The sequence below is a fragment of the Apostichopus japonicus genome, chromosome 15, assembly GCF_037975245.1.
Source record: "Apostichopus japonicus isolate 1M-3 chromosome 15, ASM3797524v1, whole genome shotgun sequence".
Lineage (NCBI taxonomy): Eukaryota > Metazoa > Echinodermata > Holothuroidea > Aspidochirotida > Stichopodidae > Apostichopus > Apostichopus japonicus.
This window is the reverse complement of record NC_092575.1, coordinates 21,723,108-21,741,522: the sequence shown is the minus strand read 5'-3', so window position 1 is coordinate 21,741,522 and position 18,415 is coordinate 21,723,108. Positions and strand designations below refer to the sequence as shown.

General features: G+C 36.7%; 1 protein-coding gene across 3 annotated transcripts in view; it reads right to left on the bottom strand.

Annotated features, from left to right (window-relative positions):
- LOC139980683 (small G protein signaling modulator 1-like) overlaps window positions 1-18,415 on the bottom strand; it is a 53,776-nt gene that overhangs the window by 5,802 nt on the left and 29,559 nt on the right. The window contains exons 10-22 of one of the 3 annotated variants that reach the window (XM_071992510.1): window positions 16,347-16,397; window positions 10,939-11,006; window positions 9,736-10,059; window positions 8,830-9,028; window positions 8,218-8,282; window positions 7,346-7,491; window positions 6,638-6,706; window positions 6,019-6,204; window positions 4,588-5,325; window positions 4,086-4,293; window positions 3,069-3,178; window positions 2,128-2,224; window positions 612-779 (exon numbers count right to left, since the gene is read on the bottom strand). In XM_071992510.1, coding sequence (XP_071848611.1) covers window positions 612-779; window positions 2,128-2,224; window positions 3,069-3,178; window positions 4,086-4,293; window positions 4,588-5,325; window positions 6,019-6,204; window positions 6,638-6,706; window positions 7,346-7,491; window positions 8,218-8,282; window positions 8,830-9,028; window positions 9,736-10,059; window positions 10,939-11,006; window positions 16,347-16,397 — 2,429 coding nt within the window. The remainder of the gene's footprint in view (window positions 1-611; window positions 780-2,127; window positions 2,225-3,068; window positions 3,179-4,085; window positions 4,294-4,587; window positions 5,326-6,018; window positions 6,205-6,637; window positions 6,707-7,345; window positions 7,492-8,217; window positions 8,283-8,829; window positions 9,029-9,735; window positions 10,060-10,938; window positions 11,007-16,346; window positions 16,398-18,415) is intronic. The other 2 variants (XM_071992512.1, XM_071992511.1) reach the window with 2 other exon arrangements.

Sequence of the window (18,415 nt, the reverse complement as noted above, 5' to 3'; positions counted from 1 at the left end):
AAAGAAATATCAGGAAAATGTTAGAAGTTTACTCATTCAATTAGTGAATTTACACACATAATATCCTAACACAAAATAACTGAATCGAATCTGAAACTGTTAGAGGTGTAATCATTCAATTGGTGAATTTACACACACAATATCCTGACACAAAATAAATTAATCAAATCTGAAAACTACTACCTTTCTCATAGGTAGAATATTAAACTTTAACATTTAATGAATATTTAAGAATATTTAATGATTATTTAATGATTATTTAATGAATATTTAATGAGTCTCTAATAAATATTAATGATTATTTTAATGAATCTTTAATGAATATTAATAATATTCAATGAATATTTATTGATATTAATGAACACACTAAAACATTATTACTTGTGACGTTAAGTGTTCCAAGGCACCCGTCCAATTGTGGTCAGCTTTTGACAATATTATACATACAATATGCTTCAGATGAATAGAATATCAAATATTGTAAATTCAATTATGAAGAGCCTTCTCCCAAAGATATTCCTAAATATAGGCCTTTCTAGGCTAGGTACTAACAATACGAGACCCCACTGTACTGTAAGTGAAAGCTAAAAAGCTGCAAATAAAAACTTTACCGTTGAAAAATTTGATGATATCTGTAAAGTCCATGTTGTTATCCAGAATGATATCCCGGTAGTACTCAACCAAAGCGAGGGCGATAAACAGGACAAAGTTTGCAGAAGCGCAATGTTTGGCAGTCCAAATTGTCTCCCAAACTGAAAAGGTGTCGTCATAGACAAGCTCTGTGAAGATTAAAATAAAATTTGATAAACATATTTATGTTAAAAAGAGGGAGGGTTGGGGGGGAGAGAAAATGAAAAATTTCAAAACAGTTCATATGACAACATGACAACTCTCTCTGAGTATCGTATGGAAGCTGTAAACTACAAACCAGCAGCTAACACTGTGATTCCTCCAATTTTGTGTGTTTGTGTTGTTTTTTGGTCAACACTAGGAAGTTCACTGCCATTAACATCACAACATTCTGAATTTAGAGTTTTGCATCCCAGATTCAACCAGAGAGGTGATAGTTTTATACCTAACACCAACCTTACCGATTGAAATTATTTGTGGTCTTACCGGTGGCTTTCTGTAGGCGTTTCAAACACAGCATGTCCACAATGGAGCTGAGGCTGATAATACATAGCAGGAGACATTATGCAAATTCATGTTGAATAAAATTGCTAACTGGAAATGGGAGGAGACTTTACTGACTTTTAAATTTTGACTTTACCACCTTTGAGGTGTGTACTTTATTCAGTGCAGGGCCACAAGATGCCTGAGTTAGTACAACGGTCCGTTTTACCAGTTGGTGCATATTTATTGCTAGGTTATCTTTATTGGAACTAATGCACAGATCTGTTCACACATGATCTGCTTTAGCCCACACATTAACACCCACAGGATTAACCCTACGATTTATACCATGGACCTTGAAGTTTTGTCAAGCTATCAGTACATACTTTCATAGTAACCATGTGAAAGCACTTCTAACACTGTAATTGATGTCCTACATATTGATAAAGCTGTAGTCAATTGCACACACAGATCTCAGTAGCCAAATGTTCCTTGCTACGCATGTGGTGATGCTTAAATTTACTACCACCCTGAGTTGACCTGTGACCTCACAAAACAAAAAAAGATGTAAAATACTAAAGCGTGGCTGCAACAGGTGGGTACATGAACATAAAGTGGTATAAGATACTTTCCCTCAATGAATATTGGTCACCTACCTGTTTTAGACTAGTGGTTGATTCTGTTACCTTGGAAACAGTTCAGTTAAAGTAGCATCAGTTTGTATGTTATGTATTAAAGAGTCTATATACCTCTAGCTTTATTCAAAGTTTACTTTGCTACCCAGGATGATCTGTGAAATTTCAAACCACTTATTTTTGGAAATAAGAAATGGAAAGACAAGCTGGTTTGAAATATCAATAATTTTTGGTTGATATTTCACCTTTTTTCTGGTTTTATTTAAACTTTTGCTGATAAATCTTGAAAGTTGAGATTTGGAAGATGTTTCTTTATATTCTGCATGAGCCTACAAGATGATATGACATGGTGATGAAGAAATAAGAAGGGTACACCAACCTCTCTTAAAATCCAAGAGAAACCATCGATAGCAGAAGTAAAAGTGAGTGTAGTCTCCATTCTGATGCATCAACTCAAACATCTCTGAGTCCAGAATCTGAAAAATCAAAGAGATGCATTCATAATTAACATTTCTTCACACATGTAACAAGACCGTAACAAGGTATAAGCTTTGATGTGCAACTACAGCATACAATCTAAGATTTACTTTCCTCTTGTACTTCCTTGATCATAAACCTTAACTCAAAGCCTATCCACAACATCATATTTGTTATAATTGTTCATAAAATTAAAAAATTAGAGAAGTTTTGTTAGAAATATGTTAGGTCACTGTGACAAGTATGCACTCTAAAGGCCCCTATAAATATAATAAAAACTTGTTCACCAAGTTGATATGCTTTTAAGGTCATGGTTTGGCATTTTGCAATTAACTAGTGGGGCTGAGGAGGTGTTGGATATTATCACAATGACATTAGACAGGGAAGTAATGGAAGACGAGTACTTTCACTCTTTTGCTGGTTGTCAATCAAACAGTTCTTATTGGGGCAACGATGGTCAGTCATATAAGGTTCATAAACTGTCTTCTCAACTTATAAAAGATGGGATTAAATCGTTCAAAGTCACTCATATTTCTTGACAAATGTGAAGTCAGATATGACATGAAGCCAGTACCTCCCCTCCCTCTCCCCTCCCCCTCACCTCCCCTCCCCTCCCCCTCACCTCCCCTCCCCTCACCTCCCCTCCCCTCCCCCTCACCTCCCCTCCCATCCCCTCCCCCTCCCAAGTTAATAACAAGACACAGTTGAAAACAAAACACGAAATCCTCTTCTGTTTGAACCATTTTGTCCCAGTCGGAATCTACCACATTAACACGAGAAGACGAAATCAGGAAAGGTTTTTTGTTCACTAACTCGATAACAAACAAGACAGCTAAAACCAACCTGAATAAGAGACCTCATGTTAGCAAAATGATTGTCCATTGCTCCTCCGTGGGGGAAATTTTTGCACATTCTCTTCATCAGCTCGCAGAAGCAATTGTAGGTCTTGGCTTCTGTGGATACAAACAACAGTAGAGGTTGGAGTGGTTAGAGCTCATTTATCGAAATTATCGATTTAACCCGTTTCAGCATTTCAGGACAATCCCACATTTTATCTACAATTCATCTACCACGATCTTGCACATTTTTGAGTGAGCTGGAATTTTATTTTTATTTGATGTACATTTCATTTGATGTACGTTTTATTTGATGTACGTGAGAGAGAGACACTTTTGACATTCCATATGTCGGCTAAAAGGCAATACTGTACAAACAAAAGGGCTGCACTATAAATAAAAGAGTTCTTAAAGAGTAATATTCTAAAACATGGAGTGATACTTGGGTTTTTTATATTAGAATTAGTTTCATTACACAGAGAATTAAGCTTGGAAGGTAGAGATTGTCCCTAAGTAGCTTGAAAATTGTTGGCAATTCTTACAAATTCATTCCTAGCAGATTCATTGACCTTATACACAAGATTCTCATAATTGAGCCTTTGCTACACTTTTGTATCATACAGAAACCACAAGAGTCAAAGCCATCACACTACAAAAGCTGACTAGTTTGAAGTTTATCAAAAACAACACATTAAGCAAAACAAAGGTCTTGATCAGCACTTTTTCAGTCGAAATGAATTCACAACACTCAAGACCTCATTAATTTTAGGACAATACATTGGTTGTTAATTACATAAATAACAGATCTGTGGTAAACACTGACCCAATGCTGCAGCTAACTAATAACCATGCCCAATCTCATATTAATAATATATTGACATTTATATATTTAGGCCCAGTAATTGCCAGTCAAAGGAGCTGCAAACACCCCCCACATTTCTCTGAACATAATCCACAAACACAGATACACGGACCTTCGCTTCAATTTACATCCTTTGTCGGTTTTCTCTCCAGGGTTACTTACCGTCTTCGAGAATCACCAGTAGAGGTGCGACTAGGTCGCACATTCCTTGAACATAGCCCACGTCTAAGTGTTCCCAGACGTAAGTACACATGACGTTACGTAGTTTCTCCAGGTTAGCTGTGGTAAAGAAGAAATAGTTTCGGTCGCACCTCTGGACGTCTTTGTCGATGCGATGAAGGTTGAGACTGAACGAGTCGAGCAGATCGTTCTGGAGAATGAACAAAGAAAATTATCTCTTTTTGTAAATTGTTGTACATGAAAAATACATAAAAAATTATGAAAATATCAGATTTTTGCAGAAAAGTTGCTGTGAAACACCACAGACTCACTGATAAGTAATTTCTGGAATGACTACTGGGTAATTTTCAAGGCTGATTAAAATTAAAGGGACAGATCCAACCCTGAGAAGTATGACAACCAGGCGATGGAAGGATTAACAAGAAAACCAGTTTTTGCCGGTTGCCTAGCAACAGGACTTGAAGCAAGTTGATGGATGACTTACTGCATAGACTCCTCCATTAGACGATGCCGGTGACATGGTGTTCGTTTCAGCCGTCAGGTGACCGCTCAACTCGGGAATATTTAAGGATTTATCGTCAATTTCTACTTTCTCTCCCTCGAGTTCATCTTCCGAAATTGTGTGACCATTGCACATCTCCACTCTGATTGCACTTATTTTGTCATCGTTTTTAACGGTTGCAGTATCGTCTGAACTACCCTCGTCCCCGACCTCTTTACCCACGACACCCCCCTCTACTTCATCGATGCCCTTCCCTGCAACCTCCCCCGAGTTCCCTTCTGACTTTTCTTTCCCACCTTCGGTCATGGAACCCTCGCTTCCCTCCTCCTCTTTGATACTCTCTGTGACTGATTGTCTTTGGGGAGGAGCTCCAGCGTGTCCTGAGCTATCCACGCTCTCTCCGACGCTGATGGAATCACCGAACCCTTCATCGCTTCCGTGCGGGGATCCCTTCCCGTTTATGAGGGGGTCGTTAGGGGGGTCCCCGGACACCTCGCTGGCCAGGCTTCTACCCGTCTCTGTTTCCAGGGTGTCCTGCCTAGGACTTCTGCATCGGATTATCACGTAGTCCTCTTTCTTCACAAACTCACGCTGCTCCTCGTTGAGGTCGTTCAGCCTCTCGCCGCTCTCGACGTACTCGTCGTCTTCTTCCAACTCAAAGACCTCGCTGTCCAAGCTGGGGTCGTGACCCTCCAGGGGTATCTGACCGCTGTCGAACAGCTAGCAAGAGAGCAGAAATTATCATCGAGGTGAGCAGGTGTATATTTTAAAGTTAACAATATCTCCAAATAAACAAAAGTGTTGGTTTAAATAAAGGAATGTAAAATCCACGTTGACTATACTTTACTGAGCCTTCTCATTAATGGCTAGTCGGTACTTGAAACACTTGGAAGATACTGTCACATCCCGTGTTGTTCTTCTGGCGATGAATAACAACATGTGATCCAATGATGAAATCTGTAAATCCCAGTCATTCTTCATTTCTCATCACTTTTATTTTTATCACAAATCAAAATGTCTGTCTTCCTCATCCGGCAAGCTGTTTCTCTTCAGTTCCTCTAATCAACCTTCATTGATCAGAGGATACATGACAGTTGCATATCCTCTAATCCCAATCTTGGGCCATCGGTGTTAGCATTACTGTTAACTAACATTCTACTACAGAGATAACCTACGTTATGATGACTAAATATTTCAAGAATTTCAACTTTCAATTTCAAACAGGAATATTTCTTCAAACTTGAACAATTGATGTATATAAAGCATTATTAGGTAACATCAAATGGAGTGTCCAACTCAATTTCCCTATTTCCAGATTGTGTGACATTTTGGGTAAGCGGTCAGTAAATTAAAATTAAACAAAAATAACCCACTTTTGTATCGTCCTTTGATGGCACCACAATGTTTACTTACATCTGAGCTGTTATCGGAGGAGACCTTTGCAGCCTGAGTGTCTCTTTCCCTCTGGTTGATGATCGTCTCCACGGCCATCCACTCGGCGAGGATCTGCTCAAAATTGATCCTGGTGCTCTCATCAATCTCGTTTCTCTCTTTCTCGGTCAGCCCAAACTGATAGTGACCAAGTAGGTACGGCCAGACCTGTTTATACGATAAAATACAGACATCATTATTAAAATGGCTTGGACAAAACTAACAACGGCAATAGCAAATTTCAAATTGGCCACTGGTACTCTTCAAGCTTAGTGTGCACTTTCTATCCTCTATCCCCCTATCACTTTCCTACCCCCCCCCCCTTCCCCTCCTTTTCTCTCTTCCCCAAAGTCAAATGAATTCTTGAAGCAAATTTGAGAAAAGTTTTGAATACTGATTCATAAAGAAACCTTTTTGTTTTCTTCACATCCTGTTGGAGGGATAGCACTTACATATACATGTTAAAGCAATACAATCACACATATCAAATAGTAAAATATCATGATATTTTTAAAAAAAAATTTTTTTTAATTCAAAGCTTGTCCATAAGTCTCACATAATTCATTTCTGACTGTGGTTTTGAAGAACCAATCTTCCTTACCTCATGTCTTATTTCGTGTTGCACACCACCAAAGTAAATTGACCGCATCACTTCCTTCTCATCAATGACCTGGCAAGAGAAACAGCAAGGACAGACTCAATAGATAGACTTTTAAATGGCCAGTCGAGTAGACTATTCACAAGAAAGCTTAACATTGATGGAAATGAAAAAATTGTGAACTTAACTTGAAAAGCAAACCAAAAGACAGTTTGGTATGTGTGGGAAGGGGGGGGGGATTGTTCCAAGTTTGACTGACCCCAAAAGTAGGCTGATGCTAGAAGGTCAAAAGGTCACTCTATACATGGTAGAGTGAGAAAGGTTTGAGGAGACAGGTGAGAGAGGAAACAAATTATCTGTAAAAAAATTCTGTGGTCTTTTGAGCAAGAGGAGAGTAAAAGATCCCCAAAACTTACTGGTTTAGGTATTTACAATGACAATACTTACCTACCTCCAATCTACATATGCACTCAAATCTACCTAGCCTACAAAAGTTGGTAACATTTTAGCACTGTACCCCCACTGACCTACTTCAGGGTCAACCTCCACTTCCTCTCCCTTCCAAATCCAACATTTTTGAAAGGCTTACATTCAATTCTAGGGAGAACACAAACTCAATTTTGCTGTCGTGGTCGGGGTGTAGGAAGAGGGGCCGACAGGGAGCAGACGCTCTACTGCAAAAGGCCTTCAAATAAGAGGAATATTTCTTACCCTATCATCCTGGAATAAGGACCTCCATTTTTCCTCGGTCATTCCCTGCTCTTCATTTTGCCTCTGTTCGGACCAAATGATCTCTGGGTGAACTAAACCTGAGAGGTGAGTGCGGACTGTCCTTAAGTGTCTACAGTGTGCCAGCCCTGACGAGAGACAAACATACATATAAATATATATAAATACATACATTCATACATACATACATACATATATCAAGTAGACTTATATTGAGTGCATACTCAAACTTCTAATTCTGGAATAGTTGCCTACATTATACCCAAGGAAGAATTTAGTGTTCAAAGTTTTGTGTCGCAGGTTTTGAAAAGTCGTGATTAATGGTCTCTTATAAGATCCTGTGGATGGCTGTGTTAACAAACTGCTATTCATCTTTGCACTTGTGAAGCAGTTTGCCCATCGTGCATAGCATTTTGCGAGACCAGATAAATTAGTCAATGCTACCCGTTTGTTTAATTATTTACTTAGGGATAACTACAAATATAAGACACTCAAACCAACTGACAAGAGCAAAAGTTAAAATGGTTACAGCTCTTTCATCCTGAAATGACTTACTCAACCTTCTTTATACTGCTATGAATTGTTTGACCTACTTACCCAATGTTCCCCTCCTCCTTCCCCACCCCCCCACCCCAACTCATAAGAAACTTTAGTCATATCAGTTAATCACAATACCAATTGTCTGCCCAGAATTTTGCATGCAAAACAAGGCTGCTCGGTGGTCAAAATTTGTTTTTCGAATTACCAAAATGGAACCGAAGGGTTTTGAACATCTGTTCTGACATAAATCTCACCAAGCTATTATAAAAAGTTCTTTTGAAGAAAATATGGGGAAACAATTGTTACTAGCTTACATCCATAAAAGGCTCTGGATATAATCTGCTTCCTCATCGTATCACAAAGCAGTTTGATCGATGAACTGTAGAGAGAAAGAAACACAATGAACAGAAATTAGAAAAAAGATAAGCAGAAATTAGCATCAATTTTTTGGGGATACCTGTGCAATAAAGCCAGTCTGTAAAGTTCTCTGCAGTAGATCAGCAACTCTTTTTACTTTCGTTTTAGATCTCCAACTGTAAAATAAACCCCAAAATGCTTGTAGCTAATACTCTAAACTCTTTTTGGTCATTTATTAACATGTGAAAAACATATCTCTTAGAAAATACTGCACTGTTACCATTGTGGAATTATGCTCTATTTTGGAAAAATTCAACATAGTCTTTTGACCATAATTTTTTTTATGATAACATACTGACATAATCATTCTTGTCAAACACACCTTTGTGCAGTTCTGTAGCTGTGAAGGAGCCCTGGATTTGTGGAGTGGTCTTAAATACTAATAGAGAAAGATTTTTTTTGCTTTTAAATCAGTATTAAAGAAGCTAATAGGAAAATCTTCAACCAGAGAAATGTGTTCACTAATTTATATATTTTTTTGACATATCAAGGTAGGTGAAGTAACAGACCCTTGCTCCGCCCATTGGTGATGAGGTGTCGGGGATGAGAGCTCGTTGACGGGCGAAAGGGGAGCGTAGACGGATTTCGGAGAGTGAAGCGATTGCACAAGGTTCTGACGGATAAGTTGGTGTCGCGGTCCAAAGTCTTTAAGGGACCAGGGGAAATTTGTGAATTTGGGCGGGCTATGTAGAATCGCCTCGTCGTGATCTTGGGAGAGAAAGATTTGGAATCCTAGTTAATATTACACGTTTCAATTTGTGGCGTACCATCCAACTAAACAGTATTACCTCGCTTTGAAGTTCTATACTTGGAAATTCTTACCGACTTGGAGACCATTTCAGACAGAAGAAGAAGAAAGCGGATTGTCCCCTGGGTGAAAAAAAACACCTTTGGTTTGACTAGTGAGGGGGGGTCTCAACTTATTGCAAGGGGTGAACAATAAGATCTATCGAGATGTAAGGGTTTCGTTCTTTTCAACACAGGCCTTTTATCCACCGGTCCCTTAGTTACGATAAACACTTTCACTAGTATGCAAAGATGGTTCAAATTTCAGATTGTAAGCATCTTTCAGTAAAGTGTCATCCACTTTCTCTTAAAATGTGGACGAAATTATTGGGGAAACCTTGACGGTAGTTTGATTAGTCCAGTAAATCATTTTGCATATAGATTGTGTGTTTAGTAGTTTCTGTTTAGCAACTGGTCATACATGTTACACATGTTAAGAAATTATAACACACATCAGTTTGAACTGATTAATGGGGTATACTCACCAGTACCAGTTCTAACTGATAAAGTCATGAGAATAATTTTCAGAAATGACTAAATCTCTGAAAACTAGACTTGGCTGATAAATGATATATTGAAATGGCTGGTCACGACAGTTACGAGGACATCATGTCCTCTGAGATACTCACCGATGTCAGGTTTGAACGCTGAGATGATCCTGAAGACATAATCTGTGGCCTCCTCACCTTCAAAGATCTGAGTCCCCTCCTTCGGGGACGTCGACTCCGAACCCCCCGGATTAAGCTGTTGAGCCGACGACTTACGCTTAAGCTTGGGGAGGACCTTTCCCTTACCCCTTTGCAGCCAGAGGGGTGGATCCAGAAGTCCACGTGGCAAGAGTCCATTCTCCAGGCAGGTAAGGAATGCCAGTAGGTGACCACCGCATGGGAAATGGATGGGTGGATACTGGACGCCATCTTGTCCGACCAAAACCAACGTACCTCCGCAATCAGCTGTCAACGAAGAGAGAGGAATAAAAAAATACGATAAGTGAAAAAATCCGCTCGAAAATAACGTTCTAGACACTTTGGATGGTAGAATGAGAAGGAAGGGCTGTGACCAGAGGAGCCGGTCGTAGAGGGTGCACAGTGTTAAAAGGTTACCAAGACATTCTAGGCACGGTAGAATGAGGGTGCTAATGTTGTGGGGAGACAGGTAAGCGAGGAACGAAGTAAATGGATGAATTGAAGATGAAACTAAAGGAGGCTAAAAATATTCCTGTAACAACAAGAAATGCCATATTATGTTATTGCAGATATATCTGCACAGACAAAGAACCATCCATGATTATAGTTAAAACTACCAACAGAAGAAACATTTGAAGAACCAAGACACGTAAATTAAGTTCAACAGGCAATAAGATGATATTTGAACCTTCAGTAATCTATTCCTGAAGAAGAGCTAAAAAACAAAGATAAATAATTGAAAAATTAAATTAAAAAAATGTAAAAAAAGCTAAATAAAGGATCCTACAGGTAATAAACAGTTTCTAGATTGAACCTGACTAAACCCATTGTGATAGAATCTGTCTAGTCTAACATACCATAAGATTCAAATCAAACACCCAGATGGGAGCCAGAATCAAAACTACTGATGATCAATAATGTTCAATAATTCACTACAATTTTCAACTCTTAAAAAGTCCATTAGTTGAGACATGACAAAGCTTGTACTTCCAGTGCGATGTGGTTTTACACACTTTACATAAATCACGATAGATTGTACTAGGAAATAAAGAGAAGGGGAATTTTTGCTGGGGTATTGTTTTAAGACTGTCTGCTCTTATCCAGCCCCCTTTGTGGTTTAGGTTACTAATATTTACAAGTACTTACGTTGCTGGTGACAATGGAGGTAAACGATATCCTCTAGGTTGACTGTCAGGGCATAATCCCAGTAGATACTACAAGAAAACAAGGAACAGTTAAAACAAAAGGTGATTTTTTACAAGTTATAGGCAAGCAACTATATATCTAAATAATCATTGGGTTTAAAATAAAAGTCGGAAAAGTTTCTTTTAAAATCCCCCGAGTAGGAAACAATGGTGCATTATTTAAAATGAGTAGGTTTAGTTTTTATGCCCTGAAATCCAAAGGAATGAATATCTTGCATTTTCCTTCAATTTCTCATAATGGCTAATAATCATACTGGTTAAGCTGAATGCATGCTAGAGTAAACAGATGGGGATTTAAGCCCTAAATGGAGGGAAACAAAATTGATATTCTGGAAGTTTAAAAAACAATTCTTGTGGTGTTTCATCAACTCAGCTCATCTACTCTCATCGGTAGAATCCACTTTTTTTTAATTTATTTTTTTATTTTATTTTTAAGATTTATGAATTTGCCACACCAGTATTTGTCTGAATTTGAAATTTTGAATGTGAATACTAAAAATGTCACGTTTACAAATGTTTTGGTTGAAACTTTGTCTTTGCCAATTGCAAAAAATAATTGTTTAAAGTTTGGTGGGGAAAAAAGGCTTGGGGATACCATCCCATATAATCTCTGAACAACAAGATAATTGCAAAATGCAATGATGATTTGGTGTGGAAGCAATGAATGGGTGTAAACATAGTCACATACAGGTATTCCAAGCTCCATGGATATGGTCTATTGAACGATAGTTTAGTAGCTTGCCAACTTTCTGGAGCATGTGACTTCTTGATATCACTGGATCAAATCCAGTTCTACACAATAATTTTTAATTTCATGTTTTGTTCATACCCTTCTTGCTGTTCATGATTTACATGCAAATTAGATGTACCCAGATTGATACAGGATCTTATTAGTTTCAATATCTTTTGTTTGTACTTGTACCACAACATAAAGGTCAACACAGTTTATAATAAACTAATTTATAATGTATGATAATGTGTACATGAATATGCAACTTGAAGAATTTCTTTCCTAAGTTATACCTGTAAACTGACAAATAACACAGTTTATAATAAACTAGATTATAATGTATGATAATATGTTCATGAATATGCAACTTGAAGAATTTCTTTCCTAAGCTATACCTTCAAACTGAGAAATAACAGTTTATAAAAAACTAGAATATAATGTATAATAATGAGTTCATGAATATGCAACTTGAAGAATTTCTTTCCTAAGCTAATACCTGCAAACTGACAAATAACAGTTTATAATAAATTAGATTATAATGTATGATAATGTGTTCATGAATATGCAACTTGAAGAATTTCTTTCCTAAGCTATACCTTCAAACTGAGAAATAACAGTTTATAAAAAACTAGAATATAATGTATAATAATGAGTTCATGAATATGCAACTTGAAGAATTTCTTTCCTAAGCTAATACCTGCAAACTGACAAATAACAGTTTATAATAAATTAGATTATAATGTATGATAATATGTTCATGAATATGCAACTTGAAGAATTTCTTTCCTAAGCTATACCTTCAAACTGAGAAATAACAGTTTATAAAAAACTAGAATATAATGTATAATAATGAGTTCATGAATATGCAACTTGAAGAATTTCTTTCCTAAGCTAATACCTGCAAACTGACAAATAACAGTTTATAATAAATTAGATTATAATGTATGATAATGTGTTCATGAATATGCAACTTGAAGAATTTCATTCCTAAGCTGTACCCACAAACTGAGAAGTAACATTTGTATCTTCTATTAAAGAAAAAAAAGAAGTGTTTTGGGAAACGAAAAGAAAATTGGAAAACAGTACAGTAACTGGAGGGTCTTTCATAACTTTTTTACTTTTTTTCTGAAACATAGATTTCAGGATAAATGAAGATCGAGATATGTTTGAAGGTTGACAGATGTAAGCAGATATTGAAACTGGAGAATAATATCATGAATGAAACACATTGTGACTGCTCTCTTTATTGAAAGAGAAAACAGATTAAGCCTACGGAGGAGGTGGGGTTTGGATAGGGGAGGTGTAACAGGGGAATGGTTATATTATAAGATGATATTCATATATTACATCTGATAAAAGTATGAATGCATTAAATAATGTTAATTATATATTAGCTATTTTAGTAAAAGTATTACAACTTCTTGAGTATACTATGAGAATACAGGGACTAAATATATATATATATATATATATATATATATATATATATATATATATATATATATATATATATATATATATATATATATATATATATATATATATTGAAATTTGGAAACAAAATCTCGCACAAGACAGTGTAAAACAAACTTATAAACCTTCTGGACATTTCTGTGCCACTGACCTCTGCAATACCAGTCACCTCTGCACCCCCCCCCCTCTTCCCCCTTCCCCCAGCAAAGGGCTTATTGGATGTGGATTAATATTCCTTAGTCACATTAACACCAGTTCCTTCTACCAACTGACTCTCTCTATACACTTATCAGAATACCCCTTTTTTTCTTAAAACACTGTCGATTTTGAGCTCTCATCCCGTGAAATTTCAGCAGACATTTCGGACAAGTCACAGCTATCGAACTGTCAGCGCTCATTCAAAGATCAAAACATCCGTACCGACTTTGTCAAGAACAGTTTAAGAAAAAAATACAACCTAGGCCACTGAGAAGGTTTCATTTAGATATATGGCATGATAGTTCTGGATACAAATCTACTATTATAAAATTAACTGATGAAAACTAAAAGATTATTTGATTAAAAGCAGCTCTGATATGGCTCAGGCTCAGTTCATCAAATTTTTGATGCCACTGATCAGTTTCTACTATAGGTCACCATTGGGCGTTCTACTTCTACGAGGAAGCAGAATAAACATGCACACACACACACACACGTTTGTATTACATTCAGACCAAGGACCCCATTGTATTTTCCATTGTTCAAATCCATGTACCCTAACCTTAACAATACCTCATACAATAGAATTCTTCCAAGGACCTGGAATTCTTTTGTTCAAGTCCTCGGTCAGAATACAAAACAAACGCGCATATACACACACACACACACACACATTTCCTCATGGATGCATAAAACGTGGCAAGACAAAAAATATGAAGTTCTGCAACTACAGATTGAAGCCGTTCATGCAAATAGCTAAATTTAGTGATCTGTACGGAAATACCATAACATGAATCACACTACTGGAGGATGATGCACACCGTAGTGTAGATAACTGCAACATGCATCAGGTATTGGGCAACAAGAAATAGAGACCTTCACCAAACAATGATCTTTTCCTCAAGTTTGGAAAAAGTAGGAGAAGTGCAAGCAAACATTTGGAAAGAATAAAAAAGTGCTGCTTCTTTAATAATAAAAGTGAGCTCTCTTTTGCTACAGCATGCAAACAAATACAAAAGTAAGCTAGTAGGGGAATGGGATACAAAATTAAAAGACACATGTATTTTAAATCTGTTTATTAAAAGTCCAACACCTACCAACTTGATACTGGACTTTATAATATGTAAGTGAGGTAGGCTATCATATATAGAGGTGCAACCCCTTTTGATGAAACAAACAGCCCATTTTTGCAATTAATTCATAACTTAATGGTTATTCTTGGGGTTAAATAGATAGTTTGACAATATACAAATAATACTTTGACAATCAAGAAGACCCATCAAAAAAACAGCAGAATTAATACAGAATTTGAGGTCGTAGCTTCGTACTGCATCAAAGTTTCAGGAAGCTTAAAAAGGTGCTGACAGTTATAACCGAGATTACTTTCTGTGAGGTTCAGACCCTCTATAATTATGAATCCTAAACATTTTTTATAGAGGGGTTAAGTCATACAATATATATATATATGTATATGTATATATATATATACATATATATATATTAAAAAAATATTGAAAATTCTCATTCAGGAAAATTGATTTGAAAAAGCTTGTTTCACATTTTTTGAATTTGTGTGACCATTATTTGGCTGTTTTAGCATATTTTGATATCATGCTAATGACTTTTAACTACTGACACAGATATGTCTAATTCCCTGACACCTAACTCTCTCAAATGACCTCTGTTTTGAGCAAAACCTGAAAGTCAGTCTTCATGTACCAGTTGGGGTATGTGATATGGTATGAAGAATTTGATGAGTGTGATTAGTGAAATATATGAGTATAACAGGACAAATGTTTAAGGACTCTTTGCTGGTTGTCCCTTGAACAACCAGGTCCTCCCTTATCGGTTGTCTGAGCAGCAAATTTGGTAGGTTCAACTGTGTAGCACAGTAAGAGAGAATTACCAATATATATATACTGACGAATAGAATACCAACTTTTGACCAGTAAAACCCGCATTCAGGTGAATCATAGTCTAATATGACTATTTTAGTTTTAATTCAATATTTCCAAAGTGACTGAGGGCAACACCAATCTATCATTTAAGCTGTATTTGGGGGTTATTTAGTTACAAATGCAATCTGAATTTTATGTAAACAACCAGTCGTCCACTGAACAACCGCTGACGCTGATTTTGGTTGTCCGAACAGAAATTTAATCCAAATCAAACATGACATCAGAACCTGAAACAATGAGTGAAGGTGTTTTCCAGGTGAGTGTGTCTTAGTACCAATATATACACCGTTGTACTGCTTCTAATAACTAAGCATGCTTTATATCTTCACTGATAGAGAAACACTGCAGTGTTTCAAAGATGGCCAAAAGATGTAAATGTGTAAATTATGGTATTAAATGGTGTGGAGATACGCTGTCTGCCACCAAGCATGAAATAAACTATAAAAATTGGGAATAAAGTGATATGAAAACTTGTTTAAAGCAGCTTTTTGCATTAATTTTGGTATAAAAATGACACAAAAATTTACAGCTGCGACGGTTCAATAAAACCATATATATATATATATATAGATAGATCCTTTCCCTTCACTTCTATTTGCAAACTTTTATTTCAAATGATAATGAAGAAAAATTAAAATGCTTTCAGTATTTTCAGTAAACTCTGTTTGAATATGATTATTAACAATGATATGAAAAAGTAATGCAGGATTACCAAAAATTTTTTTAAATCAAAATGAAACCATTTAGATAAACTTCATTTCTTGAAATAAATCATGGAGGGTACTTTTTAGTTGGATCAAAGATAATCATGCAAATTTTGGTTACTATTTTGTACAATATTTTTTTTTTTTTTAATTTGCCGTAAATTCATTCCAAAATGCAAAGAGCTGCTTTAATTAGCAGAAATGATTGGTTTTTAATGAAATCACGCAAAGAAAAAAAAACCTTCCTCATGCCCCAAAAATCATTTCAGAAGAGTTATTAACTTACACCTTGTGACCGTTTTTCCTCTTTGCACGGTTGCGATTTTGTGGGGTAAACCTGCTTTGACCAGAGTGATAAAGACATTAAAAGATTGAGACAAATTTCTTGTTTTAGGGAGAAATCAATTTATCCACTCTGATACACCTACGGCATTCAACTTGGCATGAGATTCTTTTATTGGCTATGTCTTGCTGCACGGTACCGGTCAAAAGGTACCGGTCAAAAGGTTTACATCCGTGTAAATTATTAAAATCAATTGGGGTTGAACACCTCATGTCAGCTGTTCAAAGATTCATTCATCGACTGACCCCGGAATGTAAATTCACAACAAATCTCTTCGATATGAATATTAGAAGGTTTGACAGCTCTACTCTTGTCTAGAGTTGAAACAAACCCAAATGAACCCCTTTTTAAGAGATCCAAAAAGCCAAGCAGACAAAAATCAGATTGTTTATTTCATTATAAACACACAAAAACCCAACAGCAATCCTGATGGACTTGATTTAATTTCTTGTCAGTACTGACAGGTACCCTGGGAAACACATACATCATGAGGATATTTACACCTTCACAAACAAAGTGTGCTTCGGGGGACACTACTAAGTTTGGTCAGGTCAACACAAATACTTTACTGCTTCCAGGCACATCACTAATGCTGGCCAGGTCAACGATTACTGCCGTGTTTTCAGTAACAACTAAATGCCATGTCATGACACCAATACTTCTATTCTATTCTTTGGTCTCACAGTAGGGTTTAAAACAAGAAATGTTAAATCCCCTGAATAATAACTTAGAAACGTCCCCCTCAAGAGATGTAGAATTCTCTTGGTCAACGAAATAGGAAATCTACAATGGCAATGAGAGCTCACTGTTACCAGCGATGGCTTATGACCGAGTATTTCTGAATTGCAAGCTGATATGAGCAGGCATCTACAGTAATCATTAGATTTTACTAGCTCTAGTTTTGGGTCGATGCTCACTGCAAGAATTGTTTATAGAGAAGATATTATGGTTATATAAGTATAAAATGAAAAACAGAAAACTGGTTCACTAATTTGAATCCCTCTTCCAGCCTTAAATTTTTTTCCTCTTTTCCAAGATGTTATGTTTGCGGATTTAATCTGAATTACACCACCATTCAAAGATCATACTTTCATCTAGTGAGTTTGTTTACACGACCATTCAAAGATCATACTCTCATCTAGTGACTTGTTTATGTTCTCTGAAGTATTAGTAGTTTATACGGAAAGTATAAACTTTCAAGAAATGAAAGAGAAGAGATGCAACGTATACATGTGTTCGTATCTAATATCACTGTAGAAATGGTAGCAAATTCAAGGACTTGAAAAAGCCAGCCAGAAATTTATGGCATTTCCGTTCCGTTGTGATAACAAGTTTGATCATGTTATCCTTGATGAGCCTTTAAATTGTTTGCTGGCAGGGTGGTGATAGCAGTGATATATCACACACTGACACACACTCACACACATACATGTTTGCATTACATTCAGACCGAGGACCCCATTGTATTTTCCATTGTTCAAATCCATGTACCATAACCTTAACAATACCCTATACAATAGAATTCTTCCGAGGACGTGGTGATTCTTTAGAAATCACAACCGAGGACCTGGAATTCTTTTGTTCAAGTCCTCGTAGAAAACAAACGCATACAAACACATCCACACACATGAAGACTTGAGTAAGATCACTAGTCATCTTGAGATGGTTAATACTCTCACCAATGATGCCCAAAGACACTCAACATCGATGGAGATATCAGGTAAGGTACCATGTCAAAAAAGTAAAACACTTGAGGGAACTGCAGCCTCCTGCAGCCAGGCTGCATGGGACATAATGTAACTGTGCTGCACCCACAGTTTCACATTATAGACCGGTAGGGCCACAGAGATAATCCCTATTACACTGCAGGGCTACAGAGATAATCCCTATTACACTGCAGGGTTACAGAGATAATCCCTATTACACTGCAGGTCTTGATAGATAATCCCTATTACACTGCAGGGCTACAGAGTTAATCCCTATTGTTAGGTATTTTGTTAATCCTATCTGAG